This window comes from Falco naumanni, chromosome 2 (genome assembly GCF_017639655.2).
Source record: "Falco naumanni isolate bFalNau1 chromosome 2, bFalNau1.pat, whole genome shotgun sequence".
NCBI classification, from domain to species: domain Eukaryota; kingdom Metazoa; phylum Chordata; class Aves; order Falconiformes; family Falconidae; genus Falco; species Falco naumanni.
Genome location: NC_054055.1, coordinates 17,074,888 through 17,089,051, shown reverse-complemented (window position 1 = coordinate 17,089,051; position 14,164 = coordinate 17,074,888). Strand labels below are relative to the sequence as shown.

At 38.3% G+C, this 14,164-nt stretch overlaps 1 protein-coding gene across 5 annotated transcripts in view; it reads right to left on the bottom strand.

Moving 5' to 3' along the window:
- Nucleotides 1-14,164, bottom strand: part of ATP8A2 (ATPase phospholipid transporting 8A2) — a 347,387-nt gene that overhangs the window by 267,106 nt on the left and 66,117 nt on the right. For all 5 annotated transcript variants that reach the window (XR_005826448.1, XM_040584302.1, XM_040584303.1 and 2 more), the window contains 9 exons: nt 12,038-12,107; nt 10,423-10,550; nt 9,294-9,405; nt 8,457-8,622; nt 5,934-6,061; nt 4,688-4,765; nt 2,565-2,653; nt 1,762-1,806; nt 347-419 (listed from right to left, as the gene is read on the bottom strand). Coding sequence is in view for 4 of the 5 variants with exons in the window: in XM_040584302.1 (XP_040440236.1) it covers nt 347-419; nt 1,762-1,806; nt 2,565-2,653; nt 4,688-4,765; nt 5,934-6,061; nt 8,457-8,622; nt 9,294-9,405; nt 10,423-10,550; nt 12,038-12,107 (889 nt within the window). In the remaining variant the exon portion in view is untranslated. The remainder of the gene's footprint in view (nt 1-346; nt 420-1,761; nt 1,807-2,564; nt 2,654-4,687; nt 4,766-5,933; nt 6,062-8,456; nt 8,623-9,293; nt 9,406-10,422; nt 10,551-12,037; nt 12,108-14,164) is intronic.

Sequence of the window (14,164 nt, the reverse complement as noted above, 5' to 3'; positions counted from 1 at the left end):
ACAGTACGGATGTTTGAACACTAAGTAGTTTTTCTTTTGAAAGAGTTACAATTTCTGCTATCATTTGCTAGAAGACATTATCTTCCATATACACTAGCATATTTTAAGCTCTTTTATAGCTGGCTGTTATCTGCATCAATGCCACCGTTTCCTTAATTTACTAGTAAAAACAAGTGGGTAGAAAGGCACTGGGGGAGCTGTTTTGTTTCCTTTTTACCCCCTGTATGTTTTGCATGATATACCAGTAAAGCAGACTTGATCACACAAATACTTTTTTTAGCATTCAATTCCAGAGAGACTTAGAAGAGGGTGTTAAAATGACATGATATTCAAAGAACAGACTTACGTGGTCATTTTCGATGTTTTGCAGCAGTCTTGGGTCATCAAATTCACATGATTCACTGGTAGGAGGTAGCTGGCTGCAGAGCAAGGCAAGCATATTCAAACAAAAGTAGCAACACTTCCAACTTTACTACATCATCTATTTTATTGGGAAATGAAGAAAAAACCTAGGATTCCACTGCCCTTGAAAATATTATAAAAAGATAATGACTAATGCACAAACTGCTTAAAGCGAGCAACAACTTCTTCAAAACATGAGCAAGAAATGCAAAATTGTTATGCTTGAAAGTGTATTTGAGAAGATTCAGGTGTCAACACACTGCCTAGGACAGACCTAGCACAAGCAGCTTTTACTTGAAAAACATCCATTTCAAGGTGACTTGCTTTTCCAGTACATCAAAAATCAATATCCTTAAGCTCCCTCTCTGCTCAGTGAGTTCCGCTTCAGGTTGATCCCTGGAGTACTTTAAGCCGAAGTATTCCAAATTTATACCTGGAACTAACTAGGAAAGTGCCATACAAGGCGAGAAAAGATTGTAATGAACAGCAAAATACTGGAAGAAAAAGAAAACCAACACAGAAAAAAAAAAAAAAAAAAAAAAAAGAAGAGGCATTCACAGAAACTACATCTCAGCAGAAGTAGCAACTAGCCAGCAATACCATCATATCACCTTCCTAGAAGGTGATCATAGAAGTGAGCTGGACCAGTTGAGAAGCCTAACTTAATTCATCAGAAAGTGGCTTTCCAACAACATTCAGTGTCTACCTGTTTCTTGGGTGCAAACTCACTTCTTAGCTATACTTGCCATGCAAAGCCACACCAGCCTCCATAGGCCTTCCTCCCTTCCTGTTCATCTGAACAGGACAAATTACACCTGCATAACACTTCTATGTTTTCAGACCTTTCTGTAGAATGGGACAGACCCATCACCTCTATTCATTAAATCTCTGGATAAAGAAAAACAGGGTTCTCTTGACATGAGACACCTCTGTATCAAGCTCTTTCCCAGTTTAAATATTAAAACAACATTTTAATACTGAAGTTCCTTTTCTTGTCCTTGTCAGGTTTGAACTTTATTGCAGAATAACATTCAGTTTCTAGCTAAGTAGTAACGTTACTGTAAAGGTTACTTTTAGCTTCTAACTTTATTGTCTGCAATTATAACCACTGCATTAACACGCATCCAAGCCACCCCAGCCACTGCCTATCACTCAACTCCCTTCACCCATCATCTCTCTATGCAGAAGAGAAAATCCATCACCACCCACCAACTTAGCATTAAGCTCCTGCTGGAAAAGCATTTTACTCTAACATAATGCTCCCTTGGGCTTCTTCCAGTCCCAAATTGGAAATCAGTCTTTATATAGACTGTCCCCACCCTGTTGTGTACAGAACACAAACACTTAGAATATATTTACCTGAAGTCTTCTGATGAGCGTTCTCTTTCCAGCTCAGGAAAGTGACTGAGGGGTAGAAGAGAGAAAAAAAAACATTTATTCCACCTTGCAAACCAAAAAGTAGCTGTAAGGCAAAGATCAATGAGTCATCACACATACAAACATATGTTGGAATCACGGGTTCAGCTGTGCATACATTTGAATCAAGTTTTCTGCCTTTTGAGGTATCTAATTTAGCTACCATGAAATTCAAATCTTAACTTGCACATTCAAAACTACTCATTTAAGACTAAGCAAAGACAAAGATTCAGTATTCAAGACTCAAAAAGTCAAGTGCTATGAAATACTGGCATGACTCAAAGGGATGCTTTTGAGTGGATAACAGAACAAAAACAGTAAGAAATTATTCCTCCCATACAAGGAATATTACACTACAGCTACAATTACAATTACACACTTGTAATGAAATCCTGGTTCATCTGAAGTAGTCAGAAACATGACTGACATCTGCTACTCTTGAGCTGCCTCTTCTTCCCTCTGGAAAGGCTAGAAGTTATTTAGCGCTTCTGGTTTAGTCTAAATCATGATCAGATAAGTTAGGGAGCAAGGGAGGGTTTTTTTACTTCATGTAAGACTCCCCAGGTTTGCATTTCATAATTTGCGTTGCAGGACATGAAAAGGAAAGCTATTAACTGAGACCACAAAATACATTAGAAAAACTGAAGAACAATGTTCTAATCCTGCTCTGATTTAAAAGTATGTACTATTAATACCCATACATTAAACTACTGAGTTTGAAAAATTAAAAAAAAAGTCATGCCTACCCATATGTCACTCCAGCAATACTGCACTTCTTGAAGTTCATGATATTGCATGTTAGAGTACCTGTTTTATCAGAAAATAGGTATTTCACCTGAAAGAAAAACAAACATTCTAATTTTCTACTTGCAAAGTAACAAACCCCTGGAAAATAGGTGAAGTATGAGGAAAATTGTGTGAGACATAGCTCAGATGTCACAATACTGGCAATGCAGGCTTGTTACAGCTTGGTTTGTCTTACCAAAGCTACAGCAAAATAACTAGTAAAGTTATTTAATGTCATTATTTCTTCTTCATCCCTAAATGCAGAAAAGCTCAAATAGTAGGTGTTAATTGCCAAGGCTACAGTGTTGTCAGTACAGATACACATGCTTGTGCTACTTAAACATTCATCAAATCTTTCAACTGTACTAATATCAAAGAGCAAGACTCGAAATTAAAGCAAAGACTCTTAAGACTGTTGAAGAATCATTAGAACTTAACACGCTACAGAAATTCTGTGTTCCAAAGATCATCGGGTATTTTTTTATATACCCCAAACAGTACTGGCCAAGGAATACCCTAGTTTAAGTCCAAGTGGTATTCTGCAAGCAAGCATAAGCTGCTTTTTCTAGTATCATCATGAGCAGTCCTGAAGTGCAGTCAGCCAGTGAACAGCCAGTCAGCACTGTCCAAGCTAATAATCCATTTACAGAAACCAGTGAATTCCTGTTAGAACTGGAGGTGACCCCAACAGAGCAGCACAACTTCTCGGAGCATTAGCAGACTCGAGATTCCCACCCTCAGTAGAACACAACAGACCAAAGTTGCAAGCTAAATTCCATCCTGTTTCACCTCTGCACCCAGTAAGATTTGAAACTAGCAACAGGTAGAAAAGGATGGTGCTAACATAGGAGTTAGCCAATTTCAAGACCATTTTTCCTAGAGTTGCAAAAAGCTTTTCCTCAATGTTTGCAATTCAGTGCAAGACAATGCACTACACTACTATTGAAGTGATCCTTTAGCTGTGCAGTACCCTGCTTCTGAACACAGCATTGGAGATTGACTTCTAACTTGCATAGGCTCTAAGTGGGTACCCAAACATCTGAGGAACTTCAAGTATATTCTAGCATATAAAAGTTTTAAAATGCAGCTGTGAACACATAATTCAATTAATAACCAAACATTCAGTCTAGTTAGACTCACTAGAAAGTAATTTCTGAAAACATATAGACCAACATTATAGATTATGCCACATAATATAGCCTGCTTCAGACAGAGACATCACCATAATCTAGATATAGATTACTTTGATGTGAAGTTATTAAAACACAAATAAAACTTACAATCCTAAGGAAAAGACAGTCTGATTAAGCAGGAAGAATACTGACTACCACTGTATTGAGCAGCACACAATATTTAGGTATTTTACACACATAAACATTGTCTCCAACACTAAATTCACACAAATAATGACATTTGATTGGTTCAGTTACATAGCTAAGACTTTGGTGGTCAAGTAAAAAAGCTAGGATTTCTTAGTGGTACTACAAAACTCCAATGGCAAAGTTGTGTTTCCCAGTAACCTTTTTTTGGAAAGCCCTTCCATTTTGAAAAAAATATCTCTCTTACAGAAATTGTAAGAAGTCTCTTACAACAATTACAAGTTAATATACAATTATCTTTATCTGAAAGGACAATAGAAGTTATTGAAGAAGCACTATCTAAATTAGGAATAGAATTGCATTTTTTTTGACTTGCATTTCCTGTGAGGTGGTCAGAAACACAAAGAACTAAGAACATAGACTGAGGCTGTTGGCCTGCTCTTCAGTCAAACTTAGTCCCGTACATTCTGTTGCAGTATAGACAGTCACAGCCACAGAGCATCTCTCCAACATACTTGAAGGAAAAAGGCAATTCAGAGTGAACATACGAAAGATTTAGTTTCCTGACTTAAAAGTGCTTATATGACCTTGAATTTAATCCTGGGATCTCATTTCACTTATACGACTTGGAATAACAAAAGTAAAGGCATCCTATGAACCTGAACCACAGAGCAGCAGAATACAGCAGATTTGTACAGTGTGCTTTCATACCTCCCATCTTCCCCGATCATATCACGAACCTAACACCCAAGATGTTTTCTTACCTGCCCAAGTTCCTCATTAAGGTTTGAGGTTCTGGCCATTGCAGGTGTATCTGTTTCAGGATAATACATATCTATGTCCTGAAATGAGAGCAAAATTAGACCTATGCTATGGAAATTAAACACTGACATCTCCAGTCTTCTTTTAGCCAGCTCCAACCTGGCTAGATAGACTTAATTCCATTAGCGGAGGTTCTGAAGGCTTGAAAGACAAACAGCATCCCAGGCTGAAGAGGGGCACCTCTTCTCCAAACTACACTTCCATACTACATCTACATGAGAAAAGCCAGATTCAGTTAAAGGTAATTATGATTTTCTTTACTATATCTTTATTTAAGAGTTCAGTAGGAAGAAGTTATAGCAGGCTTCAGCCATGCTAATCATAGGTCTTCCATTACAGCAAAGCAACTTATCGTAGTCACATCCATGACTGCAGAGACAATCTGAGCAACTAAAATCATCTCCTATTGCTACATTTAATTGTGAGGGTCAACAGAACAGCTGTTACATGAACAAAGCAATTTCTCATAGAAGCTGTAATGCAGCGGAGATACTTAACTAAGCAGCTTGGAGAACAGACACAAGTTAAACCTTACTTGCTTGTATTTTAGAGGAAACATTCACTTTACTGAAAGTCCAAGGATACTAAGCATACCAAGACAAAGTATTTCTCTGTTTTGTTCAGCTCGAGACAGACATTACTACAGTATTTTTGTTTCACAACCGGAGAAATACACTTAAAAGTTAAAGCTTGCCTGAACAAAGGGATCACCACTTTTTTCACAAGGCACCACCAACTCCTCTCCTTACAAAAGTACGATTCATACTAGAGAAGACCTCAAGGCCAGCCTCCAGATTTAAAACAAAAAACCCACACACTACAAAAAAACCCTCCCATACCCCCAAGTCTATTCTTTCCCTCTGCTGTGGCTGAGAGAAGCTATAAGGTACTGAGGAGTTTTCAAGAAGATAATTACTGAACATGAGTCAGCTGAGAGACCTTAAACCAGAAGAGCTGTGCCTTCATTCTCATCCTGAGAGCCTAAAGTTTACAAGAGCAATCATTTGCACAGGGAACCTTCCTACAACTAAATTTTTTAATTTCCTGTGGAACACTGAAGTAAAGCCTCTGAACTTCTCCCTGCCTTTCCCAGAAGTTGCATCAGAAAATCCAGTGAAAATTTATGGGTGGGTTTTTTTAATGTCACTTTCTAAAACTGACATTAGTACCTTTATTATTGTTACTTACCCAATTTATAAAAAGAGCCTGAGTAAACTTGACAACTTCCAATGTCACCAGAAGACTGATTGGAATAAGGTTGTTGTACAAGATTATAAATGTCAGCAGATTGTATCCGAAGTTGACAGACAACATTTCTGTGGACCAAAAGACAAAAGACATCAGCAGACAGAAGGCAGAAGCCTCTAAGCCTGAGTGGTACAGTACAGGGACAATCATCTCTCTGCAGTTGCCATAATCAGATGTAGTAGTGTTAAACCAATTCGCAAGTGTGTTCATACCTACTACAAGAGTCAATACTTATTTCAGTAGTACATATATAAAACACCCACAGAACACATGCCTGGATACGCAGCATATTATGCCAGGTGAATGGCAAGATTGGTGAGGTTATATATTAGAGAACAGAACACTTTCTGAAAAGTTTTTGCTTAACAGATGGTGAGAAGTATGATATTCCATGCTCTAAATCTGGGTTATAGATTTATCTGATTTGTCAACTGCCCCAATGAAAAGCCACCAATATCATTAGTAACATAACTTCACCTTTCATAAAGTGCCCACTTGTCTCAGTGGAGTTGGGGAGGGAACTAAATTTCATTCTAAAATCTGCCAGAATTGGCACAACCAAGAAGTTACTCACACTAAAGAAATTTAAGAGAACAAGCTGACCATTAAACAGACATCTAGTAAATGAAATATGGCATCCTGCTCAGGCAGGAGAGCTATGATCAATAGTGACAACGTTGGGCGAGTTGCCCAAATAAATCTGCAAGCACAACTGGTGCTAAAGGGAAGGGAAAGCAGGCAGGAATGGACAAGGCTGAGACACTGAATCAATGTGCCTGTTCACTGTGCAACCCACAGCCTTTCCTCACATCCAAAGCCTCTGCATTTCTCTGTTCTTCACTTTACTAGAAGCTCAGGGAGGCACTTCAATCGGCATGCAGAGCTGCCAGCACAACAGTCACTGCCCACAATTAAGGGTTTTCAGCATTAAAAATCAGTTAAGGCAGCAGGGGAGCAAACTAGGAGAACACAGAAGCCAGAAAAAGTTGCTGAAGCCCAATAAAGATCAGAGCAAGACTTGAAATTTGGACTCAGGCACCTCCAAGTGCGAGTACACATGAATTCCATTATCTTCGATCAGTTCACAGAAAGATTGGAAGTACACTTGATATTGGGAAGGGTTTCTTCAATACAATCTTTACAGAAATCTAACAGATTTTTAGTATCTACCTGCCTAGCCTGAAAAAGCACCTTTCCCGTGTGTGTTAGTAATAGAAATGACAGAAACGGTGCATTCAGTTTACAAAAAAGCATCTGTAAAGACAACTATGTCGCCCTATTTTATTACAGGTTGCACCTGTTCTGCATTAGCACAAGTTCAAGAGTTTGTTCCATTCATCTTTTCCAGTATTACTTCCATCATTGGAAGGCACCAATTTAAACTTCCTCATTAAAAAGCAGGAGAGAGAGGATGGAAGAAACTGAGTTGCTGATATCGCTACTAGAAGATATCAGAACTACCAAAACCCAGAGTCAGATAATTACAAGGCAGTTCCATGCTCTTTCTACATGATTTTTTTATTACTATGATAATTGCAGTTCTTGAACTGCAGGAGACACCCTTTGCCATCTGTTCTGCAATAACCATTAGAAAAACCATTTGCAGTTTTGAGAATTGTTTTGAGATCGGCATCTCAAGCTGTTTGTAATAACATATTTTGTAGCTAATGTAGCCACCTCAAGTCAGAAGTCTACTGGAGAGCAATTTATTTCATCCTTAAGTGTTTGCATAAGGCCCATCTTTGTTATGTGAACAGTCATTTCAAGGAGTATGAATGAAATGAAATAAAACCCTTTAAACATAGTAAGAGATCAGTTTCCTTATTACAAATTAACGGAACTAAGAAGCCAAAGCAACTAAAATGTTATTCAATAAACACAACATCACAACATTCAGCATTTAAGTTTTCTCCACAACAAAAGCAGATCAGCATTTCTGACTGAGAAACTAGCTAATGAAATCCTTTGCTTCTATATGTAAGCGTGAAGTTCAAGTCTGTATTAGACTGATACCCACTATCCTGCAACCAGGTACAGGCAAACATGATACATAAGGCCACAGTACATTACCTGCTCTGAAAGCCAACTCATGTGTGGCATCTCCACAGAGCTTAAAGAACTCGAACACCAAATATCCAAGAATAACTCTTGCCCCTCTTCTGTCCTGTTCCCTGGGTGATAGCCCAGTGATATTTACCTACCCTTTAGAAGATTTTATTAACAGAAGCCTCACTAGAAAATTCAATTATACCAGCCCATTCAAAAAAAAAAAAAAAAACAAACAAAACCAAAAGACAACAAAACAAAACACACAACCACACTGGGCCATCAAAAAGGTAGCAATGGACTTCTTCTCTTGTATTTCTTTCTTAGTTTTTATTTTATGCATTTATTTAGCAAAGCTAAGAGGCCAGCCAGCCCCTACAGTCTGACACATCCCTAGCACACTGCCTGCATACTCACTGTTGGAGCCAAGGTACCAGACGACTTCGCTGTGTGTCCTGTTCCATAATAAGGCACCTACAGAACTCACAAGGGCCATTACCAGAAGAATACAGAACAAAACCAAGATCTGCATGTTGGTCACTTTCTCCACATTTGATCTCTTCAGAGGTGCTTTGGTTGAATTCTGAACAGCAGTTAAAAAAAAAAAAAAGGAAGTCTGGCAATGGTTTATACGAGAAGAAATTGCAGAGGCAAAAATCAGACTTTATTTTTAGAGTCCATTACAGAACTTGCTACTTCAACTGTTTAGCTCAATATGGTAAGAAATAGGAGCCAATACTCCTAATGACTCAAACTGAAGATCAGAGGAACAGAATGATTCAGTTGTAAATATTCATCTCCTGGATGTCCAACCCAGGCTGTGGTAGTCAGCACAGGTGAGCACCACATACATTTTTCTGGTTCTTCCCAGACACTCCCTGCCATTAAGTCAATATAGAGACTGCAGACCTTATTGTATCCAAGTGCTAAAACTATAGGTGGCCATTACTGTAGTCTCAGCTGTTAAACCTTACTTTTAAATGTTGTCCAGCTGTCAGATAAGTTAAAACAAATTACAGTTAGTTTTGCTTACGTATCAAAGTGTTTTGACAGGAATATTTCAATAAGTCTTTACACACGTGCACACGCAACCTCAAGTACAACAGTATCCTTATATTCTCCAAGGCCTTCAGGTTTTGAATAGCTACGATGAGTCAAACCATTTCATAAAATCAAGTCCAAAAGACAAGCAGAATACAGGAAACATGATCAACTTCCATGAGAACATGCTCTAGATCTCGTTAAACACTTTACCTGCATGAGTTTTGTATCATGTCCTGTATATACAACAATACCCAAGACCCACTGAGTGTTTCTCAGTTGTGCACCTCTTAGCAAGATCTGGTCTGGACCAACAGGAACTGGGCTGCAAAGCAAGAAGTACATGTATCTGTCAATTCTTGGTAACACTTCAGGAAAGTAATTCTCCTTTCAGCCTTACTCCCCCCTCAAAAAACCCTGCAAACCACAAAAGGAATAAAGTAACATAATAAACTTAAACTGCCCACACAACTTGAGAGCATTTAAACCTGTGCAAGCCTAATTCCTGCTGAAGCACAGTAGGGCAAGGGTGATACAAGGAAGCTAGTAACCCAAAACTCGAAACTTGTGGCAGTCACAAGACTACTCTGCACTTTACCTCTGTAATATGTTCCCTCCCACATCAAGGAGAGAAAATCATCACAGTTGCAAAGAGCCCATCCATTCCAAGCACACTGTAACCTCATATATCCCATTAAAAGAAGTATTTTGGACAACTGTATTACCCGTGTGATTTTCAAGTGGGATGCAAACGACCTACTACTCTTGCATCTGTAACAGCTCAGATCAGTTGCCCAAGGAACAGGTTTTGTGCAGGAAAACAGGTACAGCCAGACAAAACCTCTGTGTTCCTACTGACCTTTCAGGTTCTGTGAATTCAAGTACTAAAACCAAGTTCTTTTCTTCAAAGAGTTGCAAAATATCAAAGACACACTGATAAAGACTCCAGATTCTGGGATCATTTTTCCTCTATAAATCAGAATTTGGTGCAGACTTTGGCCACAGTTGGAAGGGAAAGGTTTCCCATTTCCTCTGCATATCTCCTGTAATGAGGCCCTAAAAACCCCAACCATCTCCCCAATTCCTCCTTCTCTTTAGATAGTGGTTTTCTTCATCAAAAGTACTATGATTTTAAAGAAACAAACTCTCCCATAACAAGCAGGAGACTCAACAGAGAGACACAACTTTGTTACCTTATACTGGCAGATTCTCTGATTAACAACTTAATTACTGCCCTTGTCTCCTCCAGCAAAAACATGCATGTGCTCAGCATTGCAGACTGAAAGAACGCAGGAAACATTTTTCCTAACCAAATGTATTTATGGCTTTTTTTGTCAAATACCTTTGACCATCTAAACGCAAGTTTCCAGTGAAGTCATAAAGATGACGGTTGGGTCCTTCACATTCTATCCTTCCAGATACTTTCATCAATTCTTCTCTTGACTGGAGACTAGCCGTTTGAGACAATCCCTGCAGAGACCAATCCAAAGGAGATTCTTGTCAAAAGTTGTTGTTAGAAGGCAACCTAGGAAAATGGTGCTTTTTTCCAACATCTAAGATACCAAACGTAATAAAATATGTACAGGTTTCCTACCAGGTTTGTTGGTAAAGTTTTTTTAGGGTTTGGTGGGTTTTTACTTTTGTTAATGGGTATTCAACAATTCTTTCCTGCAAGGAAGACTCATTGTGAAAACTTAGGATCCTGCTTATATACGAGTGGCTTAAATTCCACTACAGAAGAGCCTTATACTACCTACACAACCTGCCTGTAAACAAGAGCAGCAAAGTCCCATCCACAAAGCACAAAGTTGCACGTGTGCCAGAGGAAGTAGGAAACAGTATAAACAGGCCTGGCTTTTCCCTCAAGGTACAGCTTCACTGATGTGTTACCATTGCTAAGTATAGTCACTCCTAAGCGTAGTCTCTCATGTCACTGCAGCCAGTACCCTCTGATCCTACTCAAGGTTAACTCTCAACCCATCATGGAACTGTAACCTAACATATTACTACTCCATCGCAGATACTCTATTGCTTTTCATCTGTCTATGAACATCTCCACTTGGTTAAGAGCAAACCACTTACTGTTTCTTTTGCCAGACCTTGACCACAGGATGGCAAGCCAGAACAACATCTGAAAAGGCCCCATAGCCTTAATTTTGTATTTTAAGCATGGGTCCTGAAACAAAATCTGACAGGACCTCAAGATCTGATCTACTGAGCTGAAACACAACACTAAGTCACATGTCTACTAATGTAGTAAATCAGCAAGTGTACAGCTTTTTAAAAGTAATCTGTTTCAAATGCCTAATCCAAGTTCATTTCTTAGTACTGAACCATTTCTAAACATCATAATCACAGTATTTCTTAAACTGCAAATACCCAAACAAATTCCACTACTTACCACAAAAAGAGAACAAAGTAACTTAAACATACAAAAGGTCTTTTTGAGCACTCCACAGGGGCAGAAGCAGACTGGCACTTGACAGCAGGAACTGCAGCTCTCATCACAAGCACAGCTGATTTTGTGTTTTGGTTTGGTTGCTTGTGGGGTGGGGTTTTTTGTTGTTTTTTTTTTTTGGGGGGGGGTGGTGTTTTCCTGTGGTTTATTTGGTTTTTTGGTTTGTTTTTGGTTTTGGGGGGTTTTTTTGTTTTGTTTTGATACAGCACAGTTCCACTTACTGGGCCTTCAGCAAAACACAGCCGAGGTCTGCTTGATTTGCCTTTGTGGGCTTATAATACTTCCTCCAGAGTAGTTCCTTACACTTGCATGTGAAACATAATTGCTTGGGTTTGTATCTGTTGAAAAGGCAGCTTACAGCCACCTGAAAAGAAATATGCTTTTCAAAATAAAATAAATAAATAAAAGAGTACTTCTATTGCTGTCATGCAAGCTAGAGTCTGCTTTGTAGCTAGTATTAGATACTGAAATGGGGAAAAACTGAAATTGTTTGGTTTACCTGTCGTATTTTAAGATTTGTCTCCCCATCGAGATTAGCTGTTTCAATGTAGCACATGGCTTGTGGTTCACTGTAAGAAGCATAAGATTTTCAATATTAGTACTTCTTGTATACTGCATTTGCACTAAAATGACCCACAAAATACTTCTTCAATAGATTGCAGGCAACAAAAATCCATATTGGTGGTATATGATGATCATGGAAGAACCAGCTGAACACACATACTTCAAACATGTCTTTGAATAGGAACAAACTATAGAGAAAGAAAAGTCTAAATCAGAAGGTTAACAAGAATTTAACAAATCGAACTAAGATGCCTGAAGTGCACTATTTTACATTGCAATCCATAACATTGTTTCAGACTGCAAGAGTTATAGGTAAAATAGTAAGTATTGAATAGTGTATAAGAAAAAAAAATAAGATGTCCATGATGAAGAAGATAGCATGCTCTGCTATCAAGTACTGTCCAAGATCTGTGCACACTAAAGGTCCTGGACACAAGACCACCTTAAAATTAAGGGACCTCTGGAGGTAGGTCTGAGGCCACCGCTAGTCAGCCTTTTATTTTTTTTAATAATCAGAAAAAGGTACAGTAAGATTAAAACTGAAGGCTGTGATCTACATCTTCCAGAAATGCTTCTGCCCTTTCCAATAGGGACAAAAAACCCCAACACACAGCCTTCCTCACAGAACCGCATTTTCCTTTAGCCAAACTCATACCTACATCTAATATAGAGGACCTCTGCATAGATAGCACCTGTGATAAGGAAGGATACTTCTATCATGGATCCTTTCCTGACATGCCCCATAAGATTTAAAACCTCTTTATGGCACAGCCAAAACTTTTTTCCTCAATTGTCTTATCAGGCTGCTAAGGATTATCAGTTTCTCCTCTGCACTCAACTGCCTCTTCAACATGACTTCTTGTATTCTTGAGATGTTGCAATTTCTTTTGCAAAGTAACCCATTGCTTTAACAGCAAATGTACTTAATCAGCAGAATAGTCAGAAATAAAGGGTCTTAGGACAAAAATTGCTAACAAACAGGTACATTTATAGTAATGTTTGGGGGGGGGGGGGGGGGGGGTTTACAGTAATAAGCTGGATTTTTCTCTCCAGAAAATTTTTCTTAAAAAGAAGTTCAGAGTCTGTTATTTGTCTCCTCCTGTACAGACAACCTGACTCCAAACCGAAGAAAGATACAGATTAAGTCCAGCTTGATTCCAATTTTATTTCTGCCACAGTCACTTCAGCTATAGTAGATAAGGTGTTTAACTCTGAAGGGAGACCTCTTAATACAATTCCTCTTATTTCCACAGAGATGCAGATGTGTTTCCATACAAAGTTGTATGTGCATTCAAATATTTTTTCCTTCATGTAAATTTATTATCTAAAACTCATTTGATATCACTTTTAATTGGGGAGGGGGGGAAGTAAAGATTAAAACTGTTCATTTCGCATCTAACAGTCAGCTCAGACAGAAAATTAACACATACAAGCAAAAGACCCCACCCCTTCAGAACATGCAAAGTCTTCTGGTGAACTGAGGACACTTAGTATTGTCATTTAAAAGAATCATGGAAATAATACCAATTCTAAAGCAAAACTGCCACAGAAATTGCTATTTACTTCAAGCAAAGCTTCTCCCAAATCAACATACTTCAAGTTAAGTTCTCCAGTTATTGCGTGATTATCAATGACAGCAAGTTAGTAGTCATGTAGAACAAAAAGTTTATCCATGCAAGTTAAAAAATAAATCAGAATGGGTTTTAGTATGATAAATTTGAGCTGAAATTCTATGTAGAACAAATATTACTCTGTGCTGAAACAGCAAGTTATTTATATCAAACTATAGCCTAACTAACTGCATATTAAATTTGACAACTACTTATTTAAAGTTTGGGGCTTGTTATTAAGAAAAAACACAATATTGTATACCATGGAATGAAGATACCTCTATCCTCGATCATGTGACAGTTCACAAGGACTGAGCTTCCCCATACAGCTTTCAAAAAAATTAAATTCCCCAGGAAAGGCATAGGCAAGAAGGATGGAGCAAAAAAAACTTAGAAAACAAGTTCACTAGAAGTTGGGACATCTAAGAGCTATAACCTGAAGACCAGCACAA